Below are 25519 nucleotides of genomic sequence, written 5' to 3'. Positions count from 1 at the left end.
GCAGGAAAGCCCTGATCACACCGCAAGCCACACCAAACGAACCCAAAAGGCTGAGGGAAAACATAACCCTAAGGGCTCGTTCGGTAGGCTGAGGGAGAACACAGCCCAAAATGGTCCAGGCTGAGGGAAAACATAACCCTGAGGGCCCGTTAGGCAGGCTGAGGGAGAGCACAGCCCAAAATGGCGGCTGCACTCGACGTCTCACACGCAGCGTGCCAAGGATTCGCGTGACAAGCGGTGACAGAAACAAGCCGGCGGCCACACGGCCAGCTCCCAGCCGCGGTTACAGGGGGAAGAAAGGAGCCGGGAACCGGGGGCAGCGGGCAGGAGGGCCGGGGAAAGGGGTAAGGAGCCGCGCTCGGGGGGCGGGAGGGGGGGCTCCATGGCAGCGGCGCCTCCCTGAGGAGCCCCCCGAGCTCCGCGCTCCCCTCAGGCGGGCGGCGCTGAGGCGGGGCCGCCACGAGCATGCGCGGGCCGCGCGCGTCACGGGAGCGGGCGCGGCCGGCGGGAGCGCGGAGCCCCGGCGCGCCCCCTCCCCTCCCTCCCCTCCCTCCCTCCCCTCCCCGCCTCCCGTCACAGCCCCGCCGCCCGCTCGGAGCGGAGAGCGCCACAGCCGGGAGCGGCGAGGAGTCCTTCCTCCTCCTCCTCCTCCTCCTCCTCCTCCTCCTCCTCCTCCTCCTCCTCCTCCTCCTCCGCCCCCGCCTCCGCCTCCCGGCCGGGAAGAGCTCGCCGTGCCCGCAGCCCCGCTGGATGCGCTGAGCCGCGGGGAGAGGGGCAGGAGGCAGCCGCCAGCCCCGCTGCGGTGCCCGGAGCCCGATCGCCGCCTCCCTTCCATCCCTCCCCGCCGCACGACCGCGGTGTGTGCGCGCCCCCGGCCTCCTCTCTGCAGCCCAGGCGGCGGCGGCGGCGGCGGGGGCTGCTTTTTTTTTTTTTTTTTTTTATCCTTCCCCCCCCCCTACCTTTTTTTTTTTTTTTTTTTTTTTAATTTTTTTAATCTTTACGGGGCCGCCATGGGATGTACCCTGAGCGCCGAGGAGCGGGCCGCCCTGGAGCGGAGCAAGGCCATCGAGAAGAACCTCAAGGAGGACGGGATCAGCGCCGCCAAAGACGTGAAACTCCTCCTGCTCGGTGAGCCCCGCTCAATCCCCGAAACTCGGCCGCCTGCCTCCCCCCCCCCCCCCCACTCCCATTTTCTCTCACCGCCTTTTCTCTGTCCCGACAGGGGCCGGGGAGTCGGGGAAGAGCACGATCGTGAAGCAGATGAAGTAAGTGCGGGGCCGGGCGGGGCGCGGCGGGGCGGGGGCTCGCTGAGGTGAGCGAGGGCCGCGGGCGCCATGTTTACCTGAGGGGACCGCCGCGGCGGGAAGGCGGCGCCCGGCCCCTGCCGCTGCTGTTCGGGGCCGCCGTGGTGCTGAAAGGGCCGCCGGGGCCCGAAAAGGGGAGGCGAAGTGCCGGAGCCGGGCTTGGGGGGCTCCGGGGGGATGCTGAAAGGGTTCTAAGGGGTCCTAAAGGGGCGCTGAGGGGATGGGAAGGGCCCTGAGGGGGCGCTGAGGGGCCGGGAGGGAGCCCCTGAGGGGGCTCTGAAGGGCTCTGAGGGGCCGGGAGGGGCTCTGAGAGGTTCTGAGGGGCCCTGAGGGGGTTTTCAGGGGCTCTGAGGGGCCCTGAGGGTTTTTTCAGGGGCTCTGAGGGGTTTCTGAAGGGGCTCTGAGGGGTTCTGAGAGGCCCTGAGGGGGATCTGAGAAGGCTCTGAGGGGGCCTTGAGGGGCTCTAAAGGCCCCTGATGGGGCTGTGTGGGGGCTCTGAGGGGCCCAGAGGAGGCTCTGAGGGTCCGTGAGGGGGTTCTGAGGGGCCCTAAGGGGGCTCTGAGGGGCTTTGAGGGGGCCCTGAGGGTCCGTGAGGGGGCTCTGGGGGGCCCTGAGGGGGCTCCTTGCAGCAGGGGGGGTCGCAGCCGCCCCGCAGCCCTGTGAGGGGGGCCGCTGTGTGGTCAAATCCTCCCGTAATGCGGATTTAAAGCCAGGCGCCCTGCCACTCCGAGCCCCTTTTAAGGGAGATTTTTTTTTTTTTTTTTTTTTTTTGTTAGCGTTTTAATTAACGGAGGGGTTGAATTTGGCCGCCGATCGGCAATTAGATTGAAAGCGGGGTATTAAAAAAAAAAAAAAAAAAAAAAAAAAAAGGAGGGGGAGCAAATAAACAAAAAAAAAAAAAAAGGCGACAATATGGAGAAGAACCAGCTCCTTCCTACGCCTCGGGCTGCCCCTCGCTGAGGCCCGGGCCCCGTTAGCCGGCCTCTCCCCGTGCTTAATTACAATTAAGCACCGGGCCATAAACGAGGGCTTGGAGCCCCGTTCCCTGCGGGAACGCCTCCCGTGGGGCAGCAGGTGCAGCGAGGAGCCTGGGGAGCCGCTCTTCTTCCCTTCCCTTTCCCCCCCTTTTTTTTTTTTTTTTTTAATCCCAACACGCCGAAAATCCCCCCCCAAATCCCCCGGCACACGGCGGGGCGAGGCGGCGCCATCGCGGGGGGCGCAGAGGGATGGATGGCCCCCGGGGAACCGGCTCCGGTACCCGAGGAAAGGGGGGGGGGGGGACGGCCACACGGGGAGGGCTCCGCCGCTGCCATCCGCAGTCCCGGCACGGCTGCGGCTTTCAGGCGGTTCCCGTGGTGGACAGCGCCCAGCGGGGCCTCGAACCGCCGGCAGCGCTGCCCGGCTTCGGCTCCGCTCGGCTCCTCCCGTTGCCGGCTCGGCCGCCTTCGGAGGCGGGCGGGGAGAAGCCGAGCAGGCTCGGAAATAGCCGAAGGGGTTCGCAGCCGCTCGGCAACACCCCCCCCCCCCCCCTTATTCCCCAAAACCACCTCCCCTAAGGGTGTGTGCTCGTCCTCGCCAAACCCTAGGGGTGACCCAAGGGGGTGACCCCCGTGTTTCTGCCCCACTCCTGTGGCCGCTGTGTCCAGCCCCAGGGGACCAAACCGCCAGCCCCACCCGAGGCAACCCTCCGGCGCTGCAGGGCTGGTGGAGAGGAGCCTCCCTTCGGCGCACGGTGGGCACGGCGGCCTCACCCACGGAGATTTGTGCGCCCTATTTCTGTCAAGCCCCCTTTGGAAAGGAGGTTTTCCACCCCGACACTTGGCTGTGGGGCCAGGAGGATGGGTTTGGTTTGCGCTCATTTGCGTGTGAGAGATGGATCGGGAGAGATGTTACTGCAGATGAATGGCAATAAATTATTTAATCTCTAGGAATCGCTTCTGCAGAAGCGTGCTGGAATGGCGGGCGGTGGGGTTTGGCTGGGGGGAGAGGCTGTAGCACCAGCATCACAGCGCACCGGGGCAGATGTGTGGAGTCGGGAGCGGGCTGTGGCCGCGGTGGCTTACACAATGAGCGCCCAGGGATTCCTCTTTCCCAGTGAGCACAGCTCTTGTTTCTTAAAGCACGTTGGACCAAGCTAACAACCGGTTTGCTGGACTAGCCCGGAATACTAAGGCCTGAAAAACACCCTGTAGTACATCTCCCCAGCAAAACACTCTGGGAGTAACGCGCAGTAGCTGGCGGGTTTGTACCCGGCTGGAAAATGCGGCGGCGGCTGCCATGGTGGAAGCTCGCAGCGCGGGGAGCGGGGAGGCGGCCGCCAGCCTGCGAACTCCAGCGAACTGTGCAGAGGCTGGGGTGGGGACAGCGGTGTTGCTAGGAGCACGGCGGCAGGAGCTGGAGGGAGCCGCGCAGCCGCGGGCGCCGGGGGGGAGAGCGATGTGCAGGGAGCGACTGGGGGAAATTAACATTTCTGAAAATTAATTTAAATATAATGCAGGCATTAGCATTTCACCTGGTCAAGCTCCATTAGACAGGCTTGCTGAGAACCTAATGAATTCTTAATAAAGATTAAATTGCACGTTCATTAGATTTTGATGAAAGAGACTGCTATTTTATTTTTTTAATACTGTGTTATTGGTGTGCTTCTAGATCATAAATCTCCTCCTTGTGAATGGCTAAAGCAGTTTCACACTTGGATATCGCCTTGCAGAGAAGCGCAGGAATGTGTAGACAGATGAGAATATGCTTAGACAAAGGAACAGGGAGCAGACATTGTTAGCGGAGGGCTGAGAAGAGGCTACGCGCTGTCCAGTTAATCCATGAAATTTTAGGTAGTGGGAGAAGGGACAGGTAGAAACCGCTGTAATTTGGGAGTTTAGCCAGGGTGGGGAGTAGGATTTATCAAATGAATGCAGGATGTTTTCCTCAAGTGTTCGGGGCTGCCTTTCAGCTGGTGAGCGGGGAGTTCCCCAGCGCAGGAAGAGGAGTGGGTGCATGATGGGCAGCTGGGACTGGAGGCTAGCGTGTGCCTCGGGCAGCAGCAGCACGGGCTGGGAATGGCACTGTCCTGAGCAGCCGTGGTGCTGTAGGCACCCTCAGCCCTTGTGCTTTGGCTGCACCCATCTTAGCTGATGACGTTTGCTCGTTATTGCTTCACGACTTCGCCCGTGCTGTAAAATGTGGGGTTGGGGCCATGCTGCTGGGGGGAGCAATCTTGAGAGGTGTGAGGCCAGTGCAGCCCCAGGGTGTGCCTCGGTGCTCAGAATCAGTGATCGGCCTCGGCTTAGACTAAAAACCAGCTTTAACCAAGCAAATCTGGGGCTCCTTTGAATATCCCAGCCAGGGGGCGAGAGATATTGTACAGGAGAAATTTGTCTTCCAGCACCCAGCCTCAGCGGGTTCACACTGACGTAGAACTGCAATGACTGTCAACATCTCTTTAGCTCTTAGATCTTGAAATAAACACTGAGCGCATGCAGAATTTAGAATATGTGATATTTTCTGGAATGGTTGGATCATAGCACCAAGGCAAGACCTGTTGTTTGCCCGGGGGAATTTTTCAGGGTCTTACAACTCTGCTGAATGTTTGTTCATCAAACGGCCCCGGACTAGGCGGACACCCAGCACACCTCGCTCTGTCCCTGCCCAGCAGAATACTGAGGTGCATACAGCGGTCCTGTGGTGGGAACGGGTGTGTTACTGCAAGGGGAACACCCTCTGCTACCATCAGCATGAAGCTGCTGGGGAATTCAGTGTTTAAATGCAAATGTAGAGGCTGAGTTAGCTGGCATGGCTTCAAACCCAGCGTCCTGCCACCTTTCCGGGTGGGGAGCCGGGGCACTATTCCACCTTCCCAATGAGGGGATGGATGGTGATGGCTACGGCATTTGGGAGGACTCAGGGCTTCACCTGCCCGCAGCAAAAATGTTGTTGTTTTGGGGTGTTTCTTCTGGCTTTTGCCTCTGCAGAAGCAGCAGTGCTGGCAGGACCTCACTCATCAGGCTTCTTGCAGTTCCGTTTTTTCGTGGATTGTTTTTAAGTTATGACAAGGATGGGAATGTGTGATCGGGAGGAGAATAGGTCGCCGTACAGCGCTTATCTTTCCTTACCTGCTGCCTTCTCCCCAACGGCCGTCAGTCCCAATAGCCGCCTGATCTATCGGTTTGACCTTTTTCAGAGAGCCCCTCAAAACAGCCCCGGGCTCTGCTTGCTCTCCGGGTAACTGAATTACTTCTAATCTGATGAACTTCTTTGGAGTGAGAAGCAGTCCCCACCCACTGCTTTTACAGCCCGTCTCAGCGACGTGGTGGTAAATGCCACCAAAACGAAATGATGTCTTGTGAACACCCACTCGAGGCCTCGCTCTTCGCGGCGTGTCTGTCTCCAGCCCTAGCGATTTCCCACTCGCGGCCCCTTCCCCGGGAGCACCTCGCCCTGCGGGGGCTTCGCCTCCGTGTCGGCGGCGTCTGTCCCGCCCCTCGGGGCCAGCAGGATTTGAGCTGGGCACCAGTAAGCAGGGGAAGGAGCTGCAGCCTTCCTGCTGGTCTGCTCACCTCCTGCCACCTGCTCTGCTGCATCCTGACCTGGGTGTTAAGGCTCTTGTTATTAGCCTGGGAGAGATTTCAGAGAAGAGCAGTAACTGTATTAGCAGGCAAGACGGAATACATTTTGGGTTTGGGTTTTTCTTTTTCCTTGACAGTTCTTAATTTGTTTCTTGTTTTAGGAATTCATAACAGTAAAAATATCTTGCAGTGACAACAGTGAACTGCATAGCTTCTCCTCTTTCAACCTAGTTTTAAAACCTTAAAAGAAATTTGCCTGTCATATTCTGACATGACACATCTAGTCCTGTTGGAAATGTTTTAGCAATCTAACGAGATGAAAGCGGTTCTTCTAATGAGCTCTGAAGAAAGAGACAAATCTGCACAAATGTAGCCGGGGATGTTTTATTTTATGTTTGGCTAACCCAGAAGTTTTAAGAAACGTTAGGTTGAGTCATGACACTTGAAGAGAAGTTGTGGTTTTCCTCCTCAGCCTGTCCTTTTCTGCCTGTCTGGGATGCAGCTTCATCCCAGATGTGAGTTCCCCAGCATGCTTACCTGGGGCAGATCATGAAAAGAAGGGAGAGGAGGAGCCGAAAAGAGATAGAGTGATGGAGGTAGAGGCAGCTCCTTGGCTCTTCTACTTACTCTGGTCAAGAGAAAGCATGAAATGAAGCAAAGAGTCACTGCTGGCAAGAGCCAGGGGGTGAGCAATGTCTCAGAGCCATCACGAGTTACCTGCGGGAGCGTTTCTTCTGCCACTTTGCAGAGTTACAGCCTGCCCCGTAAGCATCAAGCCCCCCTGGTTTCTCCTGGATTTATTTGCAAGATAAAAAGTCATGACTGACTGCTGAAGCTGGTGGTTTGCAGCTAGAAAGCCTGTCGCCAGTGCAGGGTGCAAGAGCTTGATTTTGCAAACTTCAGAGCTCGTTCACCTCCTGCTCAAGCTGTGAGGGAGGTGAAAAGCTTTTCGTGTGAGCCAGCAGCAGTTCACAGCACAACGATGGAGAAAGGCTGTGCCGTGAGGTCCGTGGTGAAACTCTGAGCACAACTGAGTGCAGAAGGCAGGGTCTGGTCCTGTATTCATAATGAGAGGCTGAAGGAAGAGAAGCTTAGGCAGGAGAGAATCGGCAAAACCTTCTCGTAGCTGGTCAGATTCAGGTGGTGTGGGTATTTAAGAGTGGTGTCTCTCTTCCTGGTGCAACTGCAAATTTCATGAGATTTGGGGCTTTCTGGAGAGCCTCAAATGGCCTCTGTGGGACCTGGGCTGGCATAACGAGGGGGTGAGCTCTGTTTCAGGGATTCTTGCTTTTGTGTTCACTTTGGTTTTGAAAGAAAACTTCCAGTTCTCCTCACTTTAGAGACAAGATAAGAAATAAATGTATTTAGTCTAGCCCAGGGACTTGAGAATTGGGAGCACAATAAAATCAGCCCAAGTGAAGACAAGGAAACCAAATACATCTCAACTGCTAGATTTTTGTTTTCATTAGTGGTACAGAAACCAGTGGCTACACTTATTTCAAGTCAATTTGATTGCTCTTGTCCCCAAATCCTCTCTTTGACCTCACTGGACTTTGGACCAAATTCTTCCTAGATGATGTCTGTCCAATGTGCAATTTTTAGGAGATCTGATGAATCTCAGCTGTTGCGTGGCACTTGGTGGGGTCCAGGAGATGGCCAAGCTTCATCCACAAAAACAGGAAACCAAAAATTCTGAAACTGACATTTTGTAAAGCGTCGGCACTTTAAAACCTAAGGTCATTTTTCTTGCCTCAAAAACTCTTTGATACCATTCTTAGAGGGAAATACTAATTATTTTTGCCTTGATTTTCCTAATGCTGAAGGAGTGCTGCGCATAATGCAAAAATCCCCCTTAACTGTTAATTGAATCACTCTCGTTTTATTTTCAAGGCCATTCATGCCAATGGCAGATGTATGGAGGCTGGAGGATTACAGTCCTGATTATAAGATGCTCTTAGGATTCTGCCTCAAATCAGGGAATGCAAAGGGCTGAAAAATGCTGCTGGATAACACAAAGCAAAGATACTGATGCTTTTCTAGTGCTGAGCAAAAAGGAGAAATTTAATCCAAAGCTCAATCATTGTCTGCTTATGGTGATAATATAATAAAACTCTTGATGGAGGCATTTCTTAGCTCACCAATAAAACTGCTTATCTCCCCCAACTTTCAAGTTAATTGAGAAAGAACCGAGGAGCGCTCTCTCAGGAAGGAGCCCGGGGAATTGTATAGTAAGCTGACATCACATCTGTTTTCAAATTGCTAATCGATAACAGTTTTGACATTGAAAGAGAAGAGCTTAAATTGCTTCGGTTTTCTTTATTCTCGGGCACGTCCTGCTCTGCTTGGTCACTGGAAATTATATCAGTGCATCAGCAGACCTTCCATCCAAGTATAACGTTTGTAAGGTTAAAGTAAGGGAGCTGAAGTACAACAGCTAGAAAGAGAGAAAAAGAATGTGGATAACGGAGGGACCTCCCCAGGGCTTGAGATTTTGGGCCATGGCTCTTAGTTATCCCCCTCACCCCTGTTCTGAGGGGTTTGTGTCCTCAGGAACCAAAGGTGATTTTATCCTGGATCCTGCCTGTAGCCTTTGAACGGGAATTCGGCTTGGCTAACAATGCAGGAGCTGCTTTTGGAGAAAGCTTGGAGACGAGGCATCCCAGGAAGCGTGCTGAGGTGCTCGTCGCCATTCCCTGCGGCTGCCTGGGGATGTGCTGCTCAGGGCAACCCAGAGCGGGCTGGACAGAAGCAGGATCCAATGCTGGTACTAAATGCGGGGCTTAATAACAAGGAAAGGGGCTTTCTCCTCTTCGGCACCTGGCAGCCCCTCCGTACACGTTTTGAAGTACACGTTTCGCATCAGGAGGCCGTGGGGTGTCTCTAGGAGCAGCTTTGGTGAACGGAGAGGGGCTCAGCAGGGTTTCGCTGGTCTGGAAGGAAACCCTACTCCCAAAATACCCAACTCAGAGAATTCATCACTTGGCTGTTAGCACTTTGGCAGGGAAGCTGGGCATGGGCGCCTCACCTCTGTGTGTGCCCCTGCTCCAAAACGTCACCCCCGGTGCTTAAATCAGCCTGAAGGGCAGAGCAGTGACTCAACGTGCTCCGAGGCTCTCCGGCAACTTTAAACCTGTATTAAATGCTCTTGTCTACAAGAGCATCATCGACAGCGACTTGTACACACTGTAACAGTCTGGTACAAGACTTGGAGGGTTTCTGCATTACCTGTGAATTGTTACTGAAGGGGGTGAGATAAGAACGGGCCGGTATTGAGGAAAATATCACTTAAATGATAAAAAATGCGTAGCGTCTCCTAGCAGAGTGCTGTGGTTTATCCTCTCCCTGGAAGAGGCGATTGGAGTTAGGAGCTCCGATTCTGAAGCACCAGGCACCGACAGCGCATAGGAGAGGCTGAGCACACAAAATGGATGTTAGGCACAATAATCTAGATAGCACATGAGAGGTTTTACTGCCGGCTCTCTGGAGCTGTGGTACGTGGCCGCAGCAACATGGAGCTGTTTCCCCACCGCCAGTGCTGCTCTGTGTGCTCATCACAGCCCTGTTCTGCGCTGCCTCGGCGGCCTGGGACTTGCTGGCATCGGGCTCCTGGCCCCCAGCACCTCGTCTTGGTGGCTGGCATGAAGCAGTGCCACCTCTGTGCTGCCGAGGGAGCTCGGTGAGGAGCTGCTGGCCAGCTCTGCCTCTCGCTGAAGCTACCGGTGAGATTTTCAGATCTCTGCAGGGGCACCACACGGCGGATCTACGTGTTCCAACTGGAGGCAGCAAGAGCTAAGCCTACGTGAGTCCATCCTCCTCCCTCCTGCACCTCTGCGGCAGCAGGGCACGTGCTCCTCCAGAGCCTGGGGTTCTGCTTAGCTGTGCCCACAGGAGGCACACACCATCCTCATGTTGGGTTTTGTGTGGGACAGCGTCCGTTTGGCCACTAAAGCCTTGATTCAGTAGATTTGGGGAAACTGTGCTTGCTTTCAGAGCCTCTTTGCACCTGTAGGTACTGCAGGAGGGTGTTAGAGGAGGGGCGCTTACAGCGTGCTGCAGCTAGAGAGCCCTTCCCGTTGACCAGAGAGGTCTAAACACCTGATTAGGGGCAAGGTGGGAAAGGCACGTTGACATCAGTGGCAGTGGCTCCTTTCCAAGGTCGGGCAAGGTGGCCTGACCTCCTAGCTGCTAAATTCTAAGAGCTGCTCATCACCGGAGTGCCCGTGCCCGTGTCACAGCCGTGCCCTGTCCTCACACTTCACCGGTGACACCAGCACAGATCGTAGGATGCAGGAGAGCGACTGTGATGAGCATACGCCTCACAACGGCGTCGTGCTGTTCATTAATCACCAGTCACCCTTCGGTGATTAATTATTGAGCCAAATTGGACAATTTTTTCCACATGAATGAGGAGATAGTTACTTAATAAAGCGGAAAGCTCCTGGTAGCGTGCCCTTGTTTTCCTCAGTTTAGCTGTAGGATAAATTTATCTCCTCCTGATTTACAGCTCAGCAGAAAGCCCAAAGTGCTGCCTCAACTCCCAGGTGGCTGCTGCCCGGCCACATCCCACACGGGAAACCCGCTGCTGCTCCGTGGGCGCCTTTGGGATGGTTCAGTCGGGCTGCAGGTGTATGGGCGGGTGGGCCGTGCTTTGTTACCCCATCTCTGGGGGCGCTGAGGTCACAAGGAGGCAGGGGGCAGGGGATCAGCGTTTTGCCAGACACAAGCTCAAGGCTCGGCAGCGCTTTCTGCTGGCATCAGGCATGTTCATCTCCTTTTTCTCCTTTCATATCTTTTCAAGAAATAGGTTTATTTCTCATTCCTACTTGCATAAATAACCATTTGTAATGTTTTTTTCCCTACGTGACAGGGCATGAAAATTGATTATTACACTGGTACTTTTAGTTCTGACCGGAGAGATCAAACTGTAGGGTTTTTTTTCCATTTGTGGTGGTCAAATAAATAGGTGAGGCCTTCAGATATTCAGGATTAAATTTACATTCTGATTTTTTAAGTGCTCCTACATAGGACTTTGAAATGTTTTTTGGGGGTTTCCAGTAAAATGCAGAAAAAACATCTTACACATAACAAGGATATAAACACAGCCAGACTGGTGTATTTAAATTCCATAACAAGTGGGGGATAAATATACCGAGATTTTTAAAATAACGAAGATTATTTTATTGGCCCCCTCATTCACTTGGGCACAGCGCCTGTGTGAAGCTCTCCAGCACATCCTGCTCCGTCTGTTCTTGAGGACAATCCTCCTCGTTCAGCAAAACCATCACCTCCGTCCTCCCGAGGACATGCTTGGTGCTTCGCTCTCTGCTGTGGGCTTGCAGCAGCGCTGACCCCGCAGCTGGCTGGTTTCGAGACAGAACCAACTGCTCACCGCGCTGACGGCGAGGCCACAGGACTTGCAGTGCTGCCAAGTTGGAGATGCTACTAATCTGCACGCGGTGAAGTCCCAGCACTGGCCGTAGCTCATGTTTCATTCACGCTCAGGTCCCAAACCTCAGCACAATGGGGTTTTCTAATCATGTGCCCATCAATAGCCATGGGCTTGCGGAGAAGTGGGTGATTGCACGCAAACAGCCTTCATCCAAATACTTACCCTGTGTTTCTCACACCTCTTGGAAAATGCAGATCGAGAAACAAAGGCTTCTTTTGTCACGGCCTTTTTCATGCAGCCTTTGTTTCCTTTTTGCCTCAGGTACCAGCTCTCAAATTTATTCCTTCTGCAGTTATTTGCAAGTGTTGTTTGCACCAAGAGAAGAAGCAATACTGTCTGTCTGTAGGAGATTTCCAAACCTCGGCAGGACAAGGACCTGAGCAACCCGTTCAATGCGAGACAGTACATCTGCTCTGGGCAGCAACCTCTAGCCTCGGTTATTCAAAAATTCTGTAACAAGAAAACCCAAATCAGTCTCCTGCTGAAGGTTTCTAACTTCTTCCTCAACTAACTATGTTCTGGAAATAAACTGGTAGTTTGGAAACCAGCTGAGGGGCAACCTTATGCAGTGTTACCAGAGCTTTCCCCTAGAATACACAAACAGCCAGGCTCAGCGAGGAGTAGTTGGTTGCTGATTTTAATTCACACCACTTTGGCTTGTTTCTTTGCTTCTGGGTGCGGTTTTCTTGGACTGATTCCATGCAGCATTTCTCAGGCAGCCTTCTGAAATCCTAAGCTGGGGGTTGATTAACATCTCTTTTCCTTGGTGGCATGGGTTTAAGTCACCCCTGTCTGTCCCTGCTCTTTGTTACCCAGGGGACTGCTGTGGATACGGTGCTGCAGTGAACCAGGCTCTGGCACTGCTCTGGGTTAACGTAACTCAAAAAACAGAGCAGGCAGCAGAATGATCTGTCCATCAAATGCGCCCACGTAAGGCAGGAATGCATTGTAGGTTGAGATGTGAGATTGTACTGAAAGATTCAGTCACTCCTGGCTGCTTGGCTGTACCGGGGCTTAATTTTTTGAAGGTAAATCGGTCACTTTCAAAGACTTTGAGATGTAGTTTTTGAAAAGTCCTTCTGTATCCTTAGGTATTTAAATGATGCGGTGGGGTTTTTCCAAGGCAGCCTTGTTTTCTTCTATTAGTTCCTGTAAGAGCACTGCAAGTCTTCCACTGGCTTGAAAATGTGTTGTTTTAAATAAACTTCCCGTGACCCTCAGTGCAATGAAAAGGAAAGTGCAACTGTTTGTTGCTGCTTCAGCTTAGTTAGGCCATCTTTTATGCTTGCAGAGGTCAAATCCATTCCATCTGGTTATGCTTTTTCAATCACATTTACATTTTTAATGCAAAGCTCAGGTTTGCTTCACACTAGAATGATCTGCCTGGTTTTGTAACAAGCCGTAGTTGTCCTGGGGTTTGGAGACTTCTCTTTTATTTTGCCTAAGCCTCAGACAGAGTCTTTGTAAGTTATAAGGTAACATTACTCCAGTGGACTGCCCAAATGCCACAGAACCCTGCTTATACAGGTGCTGAGCAGCATTTTCAAATTCTGTTTTACCCAGAGCAGATTCTGAAGCCTGCATTACCAGCCTGCCGTTGCTGTGGTTGGTGCAGGGGAGGCTCGCACAGCTCTGCTGTGCCACAGCCCTTCAAAGGGGAGAGCACTGCATACAGAACTGCCGGCCCCACCACCTCTCCCCTCCAGCCACGAGCTGTCCCAATGCTCCCTCACCTCCCAGGGGCTCACCAGTTCACAGCTTCACTCAGACACCTTTCCTGCTCTTTCCAGAAGTAAGCCAGGCTAGGAGGTCCTTCTCGTGAGAGATATTTGTCACATCCAGAGCCTCACAAAAGCATCGGGGGAGTCTGCCACATCTCTGTCAGGCCAGCTTTCCTCCAGGAGCCTGGTGTTTCCTCTTTTCCTTAAGAGAGGCATTTGCACAATCAGCCTTTTTCCCAAGAAGAAGAGCCACGTGTTAAGTAGCGTAGGAAATAACAAAATCCACACCAGACGGTTTGGGGTTCTCTGAATCGCTTCTGAATGTGAATGAACCACCTCTCCCACTGCATTTACACCAGTCGCTTTCAGTCTCCAGCCAAGTTCCTTCATTTTTCCCTGGGGAATTAGAAATGAAGGCCCTAAGTACTTAGTTCGTTGGCTTGTAACATCACTCATAACCGAGCAGGAGAGAAATGACCAGCCTGGCAGAGGTTTGGCGCTGCCAGTCAAGGCAAGAACGTGATGCTGACAGTGAGGAGCATATGGGAGGCAGAAAGAGGCAGAGCCTGATCTCCAAAACCAGGAGCCAGAAGAGGAATAGTGATCAAGTTCTGGCCCTGGCTAACAAAACGAGGTTGCTTCCTAAGCAGTCACCCACAGGACTGCCAACAGCTCGGTACACCGCTGCACGGGCTGGTCACGGACACCTTGTGAACCTTGTGTGAACCTTGCTCGAAGCAAGTGCCAAGAGTAAGTGGATCAGAGCTGTCAGAGCTGGTAAGAAGGGCAAAGGCTGGCAGGAGAAATGGTAACCCCCCATTCCCGGTGTTAAATGCCTGCGGTAGGATTTGATAGAAAGGGAGTGCCGACATGACAGATCCTAGAAAGCTCCGTGTGCATGCTAAGTCCTGGAGTCTAATTTCCTAAATGAAAGGACCCCCACCTCTGCAAGCTAAAAGACAAAATGGTACCACGTGCTTTTCCTTTCTGAACGTACAGCCTTCCCTAAGCAGCCCAAAAGCACAGAGAAAAGGAAGAGAAAGTGTTTCAGTTCAGCTTCACTTACGAGCAAGCCTTCTCCAATGTGATTTAGTCTCTCCTGGAAGACCCCTCGGTGCAAGTCGGTAAGCGAAGAGGCACTGGAGCACTTCCCCAGAGTCCATGCAGTGTGCACCCAACAGCAGTGTAAGAATACGTGCAAATGTACATAGAAACTAACCCAGATCTTAGCTCCAACAGCAGAGCCACCCTTAATTATTAATGGCTGGAGTGCTGGAGCCTTTCACTCGGTAGCAGAACATACCCTGACCGGCTCCCAGGTTATGGCAGACTGACAGAGCGTCACTGTCACAGCGAGTGCCAGCTTCGCAGTGATGAATGGAGCGCCCTGCACAGGAGCAAGAAAGGTGAATATTCAAATAAGTGTCTTTGTTTTCTCCGAATGCTATTTGGATAAAGGTCCGGGAATTCCAGGTTCAGGAACTGATTGATGGAAGTTGACCTTGTCGTGGACAAAATGGTAAACAGCTTCAGAATAATGAATTACAAGCAGAAATTGTACTCGTCTGTGATGAAGTAGGTCATGGAAAGGTCATTTTGTCCAGCTCTGTCCTAATGTAGAGCTCTCCTTGATCGCGTATCGCTCAGTGTTTCGTGTGATTTACTTGTAAATGAAGCAGGCCCTGAGATTTCCACAGTTGTGCACCAGTCCTCTCTGCAGTGGTTAAGCATCTAACAGATTGCACATGAAAGAACTTTCTCCAATAGCTTGAAATTTTTCTCTGACGTTTCCTCTTGCTTCTTCTAATCACTTCCCAGCTCAGGAGAGCTTAAATGATGTCAGTTGTTGGAGCAGAAATACAGACCGGGCAGTCTCTGGGCTAGCCTTTAGCTTTCTAGCCTTTTGGGGCAAGGTTTGGCAGAGGAGCTAGCAGGGCTTTTTTTTCTCCTGTACCGAGCATTTCCAGTGAAAGAGGAGCTGGCCTCAGCTGGGAATTGTTCACACAGTGATCACAGTGATGGGAAACGAATCAAAAATAGACAGGCCGTGGCTAGGCTGCCTTTGGAGTGTTGGCCTGCCACGAGCTCAGGGCAGCTTTTGGAGGATGTGGAGGAGAAGTGCAGGGCCCCTGCGACTTTTCAGTGCACCTCCCTCCTTTCAGCCTGGAGACAGTGTGCGCAGACCTTGACCTTCCTCTCTTTGCCATTCTCACCCTTCCTGTAAAATCCAAAAATCCTTTGCAGGAAGGATTCGAAGGCATCACAAACCAACGCAGCACATTCCCAAACCGCAGAAGTCCCAGGGGAGGTCAGACTTCCAGACCACTAAGTGGAACGTAATCCCAAATAAGCTGTGTGAGTCCATGGTACGAAAATTACCCAGCACAGAGCTACTTCCAGCTGAAGAAAAACCAAAACCCTATGGCTTTTTGTCCTCTGTCGACAGACGCGTGGCTCTGCAGTCCTGCGAGTCTCGCCACGTGTTTCGCAGGGAGCAGTACAGCTAATAAAGTGACTGGTCTTTCTGAAAAGCAGGCTTCAAGCTTCACGGAACAAGCGCTGGTGTTATTTGGCCTCTTGGTGGTTTTCTAAAAGTAGAAGATGCCCAAGATCTCTCAGTATCTGCAGCTGGTGCTTGCCAGAAACGCTTGCATGATCTGTATGGATGAGTGGAGAACAGGGGGGCAGGGAGGGAAAGGCCTCCGAGGGGAACAGCTGAGGAGATACAAATGAAAATTCAATTAAACAGAAGACAAGGAAAATTCAAACCAGCATTGACGCCCTGCTCAAGGCTGCTGCTGAGTCTTGATTTCAGCCTTAAATGCAGCAAATGAAGAAGGCAACAGTGGAGAAAATAAATGACCACCCTGCAAGGAGCTAAATTGCATGGCCAGGAAGATAAAAACATTCAAATAAGACACCATTTTTATTATGTGCCTAGGGCTGGCGACAAATTCAACGAGGACGATAGATCTTGTGTTTGTAACCATTCCAAAACCTGTCCAGTGGCAGACAGGCATTTCTCCTGAAGGCCTGGGTTTGTTTGCAACTGGAAGACTTGAAAGGGACAAGGAACACGTTTCCCCGTTGCTTTCCACCTTACATAGCCATCAAAATGAGGTGAAGTGGGTACATTAAATCAGAATGGTGGCGTTGTGCACTCACATCACCTTCTGCCCTCAGTTACATGGGTATGGGATCGAGGAAGTGATCTGTTCTGCTTGCTCTGGTTGCTTCTTCCTCGTGTTTTGTGGGAGAGGTGTGCGAATGCTCGGTTAATAACCTGCTGTAGCTTAGAAGCTGAGGGGTCTTCTCTCTGCTGAGATAAGCCATCGCTCCTCTAGAAAGTGGTTGTCATCAGTTTATTGCAGCTTTGTTTTGCTCTTTGCCAGCTGCATGAGGAGCACGTTCAACACCACCAGTCATTCCAGTGGCTTAATTTCTCCCATAAATATTTTGCTTCTTTGGAGATGTCAGCACAATCCCCTTTCAAACCCCGCTAATCGTAATTGAAAGCCATTTTAAGCTAGCATGTAGTAGCAGGGCTTGAGCTGTGCTGTATTTCTGCAAAACAAATGCGAGGTGGCTATCAGACACCAGGAAGGCAAGCAGCAGCCGGGGTTACCCCACTTTGGGAAGCCCACGTTGCCAGAAGAAGCTCCCAGCATGTACAGGCTGATCCAGCACCCCATGAAATTGGTGTGGGACTAACCTGGGCTCAGATTTAGGGGGCTCCTGGGCTGCTTGCAAACAGGTACCATTTTTTTTTTGGAAGGAGAAGCTGGCCAATGCTATCTGTTCCTCGTTCTTAATTATCGCGGCCAATACCATCTATATGCGAAGTCAATCTCAGCGAATGGCGTTTGAAACATCGAGACCGAAGTCATTACATTATCACATCCCGGCCAGCCTTTAAGTAAAAGAGATTTGGCTTGTTCTTCACGCTGCTTGGCCCCTGTCCCGAACGTACTGCCGTTATAATGGGGGATTATCTGCGCTGGAGGTTTTCTTCATTTCCATTAGGAGAAAAAAAAAAATCATGCTCAGCGCAGCGAGGGCAGCCCGCGATGGCAGGAGGAGATTGGCCGCGGGCTCGCGCCTTTGTTAGCCCGCCGGGCAGAGCCTGACACCCCCTGACACTGCCGGGGCTCGCCGAGGGGCCGGTGTTTGTGTCAGTGTGTGGAACACATTGTTTCCCGAAAGGGAGGAGAATCGGCCCTTTATTGACCGGGGGCGCTGGGCAGCCCGGTCACCGAGCCGCGGGAGCTGGGGCTTGTTGATACAGGCGGCTTTGCAGCAGGAGCCTTTGTGGGGCTTATCTTTGCCTTTAGCCTGTGTCTTCTGGTGGGGGCGAGGTGGGGCCGGGCTCTCCCAACCCCGCTGCTTTTTGTAACCTGAAAGCACAGGGATGGAAGCAGAGGGACCCCAAGCTTTGGGATCTGCACGAGCCCCCCTCGCTGAGCTATATAGCATAGCTCTTATATAGGGCTGCCATCTGCCCTGCCGCAGCCAGCCCTAGCTCAGCGGGGCTCTGCGGTCGATTTGCAGACCACCAGTGGTCCGTCCTGCTCCAGCAGGCAGTGCAGGCTGCTTTGAGGGAATGCTCTACACCAAAAAAAAGGGCTGCTGCTCGGGGGCTGGCACCAGTGATCCCTTCATCATCACATAACCCCATGTCCCAGCCCTGTGCCATATTGCATGGGGGAGCTGGCTGGCGTAGTTCCTGGAGCCCAGACACTGCACACGCAGTGCCCCTGTAGGGACACAGGACAAACCATGGGAATGCTATGGAGGAGAGACCTGTTGGCACTGAATTCACACAAAATTGAGAAAAATCAGGCTTTTGGTTTGGGCGTTTAGCGCTCCCCCAGCAGCAGTGCAGGTGTGTAGCCCAGAAGGAGTTCTCCCATTGGTGTCAGGGCAGCGTGCACCAAGCCGTGTGTGACAAACCCATCACAGTCGTCCTGCCCTGGCTTCCAGGGAGCGCTCTGCAGGGGCTTCATCGTCCTAGGAGAGGCTTCGGGCTGCAGCTGGAGACATGGCTCTGCCTGACGCTCGTGGTAATACAAACCCGGAGGTGAGTCGAGAGGCACAAGCCCCAGACTCTGGACCAGTGGCTTTCAGGGCAGTTCCTCCAAATCCTAAAGGGAAGAAAACTGCTTTTCTCTGCCAGAAGAGGTGGAAACCAGCCGACGGTACTTCCCCAGCAGTGGCACCCCCAAGCCCAGCTGCCCCTATCCGCTCGCTCAGCTCCGGGTACAGGCAGCCCCAGGATCAGCCCCCAGGACCGGGTGCACCCTGTGGGCCTGTGCCACGTTTCAGGGCAGGGTTTATCACCTGTGTCTGTGCCCAAACTCATTCCAGCTCCCTGCCTTGTCCGTGTGGCTGCTAGGGTAAAGATCCAGAGGGCCAGTGGCTCACAGATCTCCACATGCTCTGAGGTCCTCAGCTGGGGAGGTCTGCTCTAAGTGTGTTTTTGTGTGGCAGGGAGAATACAAAAGCATGCAGACGGCTTTTACTTCTCTTTCTTATTCTGCAGCTGTGGCGCAGCAAAGCAGAAGCGCAGAGCATTTTCTCAAAAGGCCGTGAGGAGTAGCAGTAAAACGCAGGGTGCTGACCGGGATGCAAGTGGGACTTCAAACCCCAAATGAGAGAGTTTATGATCTGTAGATTTGTGTTAAGATAACCGATTCCATGCTTCAGGTCTTTGGGAACCTGTTAGATGAATAAGCCATCTTGCAGATACCCCAAACAATTTCATCTGGTATCGAACTTGCCATCTCCAGTTGATTTCTTACAGCTTCTACGCAAATCTGTCTGCGGGTACTGCAGAACGGGGAACAGAGCTTGGACCACAGCTGAGGAAGGCGAATAACCTGGGGCTGTGGTGCCTGCAGAGAAAAAAATGAAAGCATCGGAGGCCTGTCCAGGCTAGCTGAGAGGTGGAGGAGCAGAAAGGAAGCGTGTCCCAAGGGCTGGAAGCGTGCCAGCACTCGGTGCTGCCCACAGGGCCGCGTGCCGCAGAGCTGTTCCTTGCTCCAGGAAAGCCAGGTCGGGCCCCAGCATCTCAGCAAATTCCTTAGGTATCAAGGAAGATTTGATCCGAAGGTGCCGTCGGATTATTTCTTGGCATTGCTCTGCTCAAATTTGCTTTGTTGCCATAATAGTAAACATAAGTGCATGTGAAACGCGGGGCCGCGAGCCAGTGTAAAGGGATAAGATAATGACTGCTGCTGGAGCCTCTTCCTGTCTTTGTAGTCCGAGCAGTTATTGGAAGGCACTAATCCCTCTCTGCTGATTATTGACTTTTGAATGAATCCTCGTGCACTCCAACAGCAAAACTTGTGGGTTTTCAAGGCTCGGTAAAGCTCAATAAAACTGAGACCTTGTCATTTGTTTTCACTGTTACTATTATTTTTCTATTTCAAAGCAGAATTTTCTACTACGAATTCCCCACTGTTTGACCACAAAAGCGAGTGGGGGAAATTGTTATTTTTCATCCCGAGCCTTTTGTGCTTTTTATGTTTATAATCCACGTGAGGTGACTTGGCCGGTCATTAGCCGACTTGGTAAAGCGAGCTGCCTTTGTTGGGCGATGGCAGGGAAACAGCAAATGGCTGGTTCCACGGTAGCAATTTGCCCTCGAAATAAAGCGAGCGTTGATAAGCTGCAACCCTCAGCTATATTTGTCCTAGTAAATAAACATCACCGGGATCTGAGCACAAATACACGTTGTTTTGCCCCGTTTAGCCGTTCTGAGATCGTGTCAGGCTAACGAAGCCTCCCCACGCCAGATCCCCTCATGGCATCGCTCGTTCGTTCCGCAGAAGGGAGGGCGCTGGAGGCATCGATGGGCACAGCAAATATCCCTGGAAAGGCATCCCATTAGGGCAGAGCTTTTATCGGGCTTGCTTTCCGGAGGGCTTCCATCAGTGAATATTCACCCCCGTGCTGCCTTGGGATGGGAAATTGGCTCAGAGGTGACGGCAGTTCGGCAGCATGGGGCACGCAGGGGCCAGCACTGCCACAGTGCCACGCTGCCTGTCCAGCTTGAGGACAGCGACTGATCCGTGCTGGCTTAAGCAGGCCAGACAAGGCCCCGAAGATCTCTTTCCAAGGGGAAGATTCAGTTTTTCTCCATAAAAAAAAAGCCCGTTACCCATTTAGCACTGGGCTGTTCGGCTTGCAAGTGAAACTCTCTGGTTGAACCTCCCAAAAGCAGGATTGCGCTCCTGCCCTGACAGCCAGCAGGACCCAAAATAAAAGCAGACAGCAGCAGGAGACGACGCGAAACAGGGCGGTGACATTTGTTCCACTTGGAGCAGCGGAGACGCCGCTACGCTGGGCTGGAGGAGCAGAGCACGCGGCAGGAGGTGACGCGGTTGGTGCAGCACGTAGGCATCCCAGGTCAGCCCCGAGCTACAGGGGCAGCGAGCTCTGCAGCGAGGCGAATCCCTGCAGAAACAGGTGATGGAGGGACCCTGTCCTTCACGGAGAACCATCCTGTGGAAGTCAGGAAGGGAGCAGGAGCTGTTCCTGCGATTAAATCAGGGTTTTGCTGGAGCGCACGCAAGCTGTAAGTCAATCAAGATCCCATCGTGCCAGGAACTGTACATCCAGCACAGAAAGCTGGTCCCTGCTGCACAGAAGCATATGTTCTGGCTGATGCTCTCCTCTCCTTTCAAACCTCCGGATTAATCAAATCATGCCGTGAGCAGAGGGAGCAATGAATTCCAGCTCCAGGTAGCATTTTCTCAGGAGCAAGCCCTGATCTGGCTTTGCTGGTGTGTGAGGAGGGTTTCTCTCCTCTGCCTTCTGCTTCCATGGCACTGCCAGGAGCTCAGTGCCTTCAAAGCTGCAACAAAATTGGCCAAGAAACTGAAATACTTCTGAGAGAGGGGCAGCAGGAGCCCACTTACTGACCGTGCTCATTAACCAGCTTCAGTAGAACAGCGCTGATGAGCAGCTGGAGGAGTGGGGAACACGAGCCGAGGCTCCAGCCTCGCAGTCCCCTCCTTGGTGCTTCCCCCTCCGTTTGCTCTGAAAAACAACCAAAAAAGATGCGATCCCCGGTGCACACACCTCCTGGCAGAGGTAATAAAGTGCAGGTTTTTAGCAGGGTTGCAGGATGTAATTCTCCAATTCAGGCCAAATCCAGAAGTGATTCTGGAGACGGCGGAGACGTGTGTCAGAAGGAAATTGGTCAGAAAATGGATGGCGGGTGGGCGGGAAGAGCACGGCGCAGCGCGACTCGCAACACTTCGGCACTCAGTGGGAGAGCAAAATTGGTTTAAGTGAGAATCACTTACAGGGATTTGGGGCGGGGGCGGGTGGAGAAGTACAAACTCTGCAAACGGCCTTTTTCTTAGAGGGAAAGGAAAAAGTGGGAGCGGGGCTGGTTGTAGGAGGGGCGTAGCAGCCCTCCAGGCCCCTGTTCTCAGGGTTTGCCCGGGGAGGTGCAGAGCTGTGCCAGCCTTGCCGTGGGCTCCGTCCTCCCGCTCAGCTTCTTTGAGCTGCCATCGCTGCGAGCCCCAACAGCCCCGGTTGGGTGCACGAGCATCCCTTCGGAGCTCCTCAAGGTAAACCAGAGCCACCAAGGAGCTCTGCCAGCCCCCTCAATGGCCGCTCTGCATTTTCTGAGACAGGGCCTAGTGTTCAGTGCCTACTGCTTTGTAGTAAAGGGGAAAAAAACGCTGTAGTAACAAAAAACTGCGGAGCTTAGCTTTTGCGTGGATGTCTTATTAGGTCAGAGCTGAGCCACGCTTTGATTTGTATTCCCCGTGATTGTACACAGGCACTAATTGGCCAAAGAAGCAAGGGATCTTTGTTGCTTTTGTAGTTTAATGAGGAGAAATATTGTGTAATGTGATGATTACTTTCTAATCAAAAACCAGAGTAACAGAGCAGGAAAGAAAACCCGTGACTGACTGAAGACTGGATTTTTAATTAGTATGTCCTTACGTTACTCACTTGCTCTGATCTATAACCAGTTGTTAGCCCTACATATGCCCCAACGTTACATAAACATCACTTAAATTAGTGTTTAACACTACATTTTGTTTCCTGTTGTCTAAATATTTCCCTTAATACGCTAAGCATTTTGTCCTGGCTGTACTTGTACTCACATCTAAGCCTCCAGGACTGCTCAGGGGCTAAAATGAGGCGTTGATGTTTGTAGGATTGGGGTCTTCCGTGTCCTGTGCTTGAATACCAGCAAACCACTGCTTAAGTGTGTGAAGGGAAATGCATTTGGAGGAGAGCCCTGCGCCGGGGCTGGCTCTGGAAGGTGAGGCAGGGACGTTTGGTGGAGCCAGCCCCTGTCCTGCCACCGCTGCCATTCCTGCAGCACAGTGGGGCCATGCCAGTAGCCAAGGGCAGGGTGTTTCGTTTCACGTATTTGAAACAAATCAGAAGCAGTAAAACTCCAGGGATCTCTGCGGCATTTGGAAGAACAGGTTGGTGCCTCCCTGGGCTGGGAGGACTCTTTGTCACGGCCACTTATTTTCTCGGGAAATATCCAGCATGGCTCGTTGCTACCTTTGGGTCTTGGAGGAAATGAATCTGATTCACTGAGCTTGCTCACTGCGTAGTGCTGCAGAGCTGGGGCTGGCTTGGGAGTCCCTTAGCTGATTGCCTGCTGGGTTTTAAGTATCATAAAAAACACAACAGTCCCGCTTCAAAGCACAATCTAAGCATTTAGTATTTGAAAAGAAGAAGCCATGTTGGTCATCTTTAAAGCAGTCGTAAGGTATTATGCATCTCAGTTGGACAGCCAAACTCTTGGAGCAGTCAGTGAATGTAACTGGACCTTTACTTTAGCAAATAATTGTGTATATTAATCAATTTGAGCTTGGTGATTCTATTCTTTGAAAAAATAAGCTGTAGTGATGGGATTCTGTGGCTCTACTGTCATGATTTCAGTGTCTACTGTGCTCAGGTTTCCCATGCCTGCCCTTGCAGCTCTCCTGATGCCTCCTGGATTTGCCTCAAAGCCCCTTAAGTCAAGGGAATTTGAGAAACCTCAGTTTGGGGGAGAATAATCTCCTCCTCTAGAGTAGCCCAGAAGTTGAAGGTGGATCCATAAACCTTAAAAATCCAATTAGAACTAGAAAGAAGCTTGCGTGTTCATTATGCTTTAAAAAGAGAGACTAATAGTGCATTTCTTATATGCTTCAGAGTATAAATTTCATACCTGTCACCTTCTTGAGCACATGAATATCTGCAAAACATCTAATAATCAATATTCTTTTTTTTTTTTGCCAACTTTTGTACGTAGCCTTGCCAGTGATGGTGGCTGCATGGTCATTTTGTGTCTCGTCCCTCCCTGGAAGCCTTTTACCTTTACCTGGCACCGGTCCTGGGGAAGAGGGCTTTTTGGTAACCCTGCTGAAGGAGGAGACCCCTCCTGCCTCTTTTCTGCCTTGGTCTGCAGGAGGCAAAAATTCCTTTTTGGTCCTAAAGCGGAGCCGAGCAGAGCTGCACGCCGCCGCTGGCACGCAGCCGTTGCATAAGCGTGCGCCATTTGTAGACAGGCATTGCTTCAAATTGCTCTTTCTGAGGATGATTTCTTCCCCGTAGCCTCTAAATCGCTGAAGTAGGAGGAGTGCCTGCCAAAAAAAAAAAGTGTTTTAAAGAAGAAGGGAGGGGAAGGGGAAGGCACATCACCCCCTTTGCTGGTGCTGCATATGGAGCCTGCCTTGGGAGAGGCAGAGCCGGGCACGGTGCTGCTTACGCTCGCAGAAAGGGGCGCCCTGGCCCCCCGCGCTCCCAGCAACAACACACCATTTTCCTCGTAAAATCACAGAAGTGTTAATTACCCGGCTCCAGTAATAGCACCAGCTAGTTACTGAGGCTTGCTGCTTTCCCGAAAGAGCGGGGTCTGGATCCCCGGTGGAACCATTCAGCCCCGGCTCTGACAATGCCGGTGTGCTGCGGGGCTTGCAGAGCGCCAACAAAGATTTCTTCTCAGCCCTGGAGCCGCCTCCCGCCATGGTACAGACCTGACAAAGGCGAGAAGGAAACAGAGTCAATTGCCACCACACATTGCTTGCTCTGTACTCGATTCCTTTCTCTTCATTCCTCAGAGAGCTTCACGCAGAGAGGGGAGCGGCGTTGCCTGCGTTTTGCAGCCCAGTGGGGGAAAGGGACTGGTGCAGACTTTGGTGGCAGAGGGCGGTCGGAGCAAGGAGCAGGAGCGCTGCCCAGGCCCTCGTTTCCTGGAAAACCCACACGTTCACCCACCTGTAGTGAAAGCCACGGCATTTCCATGCGCTTAAACTCCGAGTTAGAGCAGAGGGGGAAATACAGAGGGTGATGCAAAATTTTACACCCCTATTTTTGTATCCTCCTCGCCTCTACGTTCTTCCTCCTCCGCTGCATCGCTTACGTTGGGGACCGGCTGCACGCATGCTAATGCAGCGTCCTTTGGGCTCCATGCATATTCATGCGGACCAGGCTCCAGTTTCACTTCACGTAGGCTTTTCTCCAAGCAATTTTTGCCGTTGTTGTTGTCGCAAAACATTTTAATTAATAGGGAATTTTAATTAATTGTAACCCCACTGAAAATGCCGACACAACAGCACTAATAAAAGGAGACAGTTGCTCAGGTCAGAGCCGCACATCTTCACTTAGGCGTGCTCTGCGGTCCCGCAGTGCGATTACAGGCACGGGGAAAGTCCCAAATTGTGAGCGGCACCTGGATGTCACAGAGGAAGGTGGGGTGTGGGCAGGTCAGGACACCTGCTTTGAAGCTCTCCAGGTGCTCCAAGTGAGCAGTTTCTCCAAAGCACTCTGAATATGCCCCGTGTGTTCAGGAAGCCGATCATGGGGTCATTTCTGGATTAATTTCCCTTGCAGTGACCGAATGAGCAGCACCACGTATTCCTTTGGCTAAGCCCCCTCACAGGGACACTTGGTACATGGCTGAGAGATCCCCTCCTTGCTCAACATCTCGGGAAAAGGAAACATCTCCTCCTGGCCTCCGTCCTGGTCGTTTGGCCCCAATGCTCAGAAAATTGGGGCTCCTTCGGTGGTGAGTTGAGGCTTGTCTAGCTGGTGGCAGAGGGCCTGGAGCAGCTCTCAGCACACACACTGATAACGTTCTGAGCCTGACATTAATCTTCTGCTCTCTTAAAATGCATTTGTGCTTTGGTGTACAGTTTGGACAGCCCCCCAGCACAGCGTGAAGAACAGATTCTGGAAATATGTGAAAGCTTCATTTATTTAAACACCTCAATATTTAGAACCTGTTCATATCACTGGCATAATTCCTCACTAGCCCTGCAGTAAAAGGTTGCAGAAGGGTTTACACCTTGCAGACCTGCCGCGAGCAGTGTTTACAGCCTGGTGGCTGGTGGGAGCTTAAGAGAAGCAAACAGGATTTCATCCTGGTGAGTTTGCAGCTGTACCCCTTATCTTTCTGGAGAGTCAGATTGTTTTTATGGGCTGGATGGATTTTTTTGTCATAAAACGCCCGGTGCAGCG

At 52.4% G+C, this 25519-nt stretch overlaps 1 protein-coding gene across 2 annotated transcripts in view; it reads left to right on the top strand.

Moving 5' to 3' along the window:
- Positions 1-1010: 1010 nt before the first annotated feature.
- The window catches only part of GNAO1 (G protein subunit alpha o1), a gene marked incomplete at both ends in the record, with an annotated part of 128310 nt that continues 103801 nt past the window's right edge, over positions 1011-25519 (top strand). For both annotated transcript variants that reach the window (XM_084294848.1, XM_084294849.1), the window contains 2 exons: positions 1011-1128; positions 1223-1265. In XM_084294848.1, the coding sequence (XP_084150974.1) occupies positions 1011-1128; positions 1223-1265 (161 nt within the window). The remainder of the gene's footprint in view (positions 1129-1222; positions 1266-25519) is intronic.

Source organism: Netta rufina, assembly GCF_964035555.1.
Source record: "Netta rufina genome assembly, chromosome: 13".
Lineage (NCBI taxonomy): Eukaryota > Metazoa > Chordata > Aves > Anseriformes > Anatidae > Netta > Netta rufina.
This window is presented reverse-complemented; position numbering and strand designations above follow the sequence as displayed.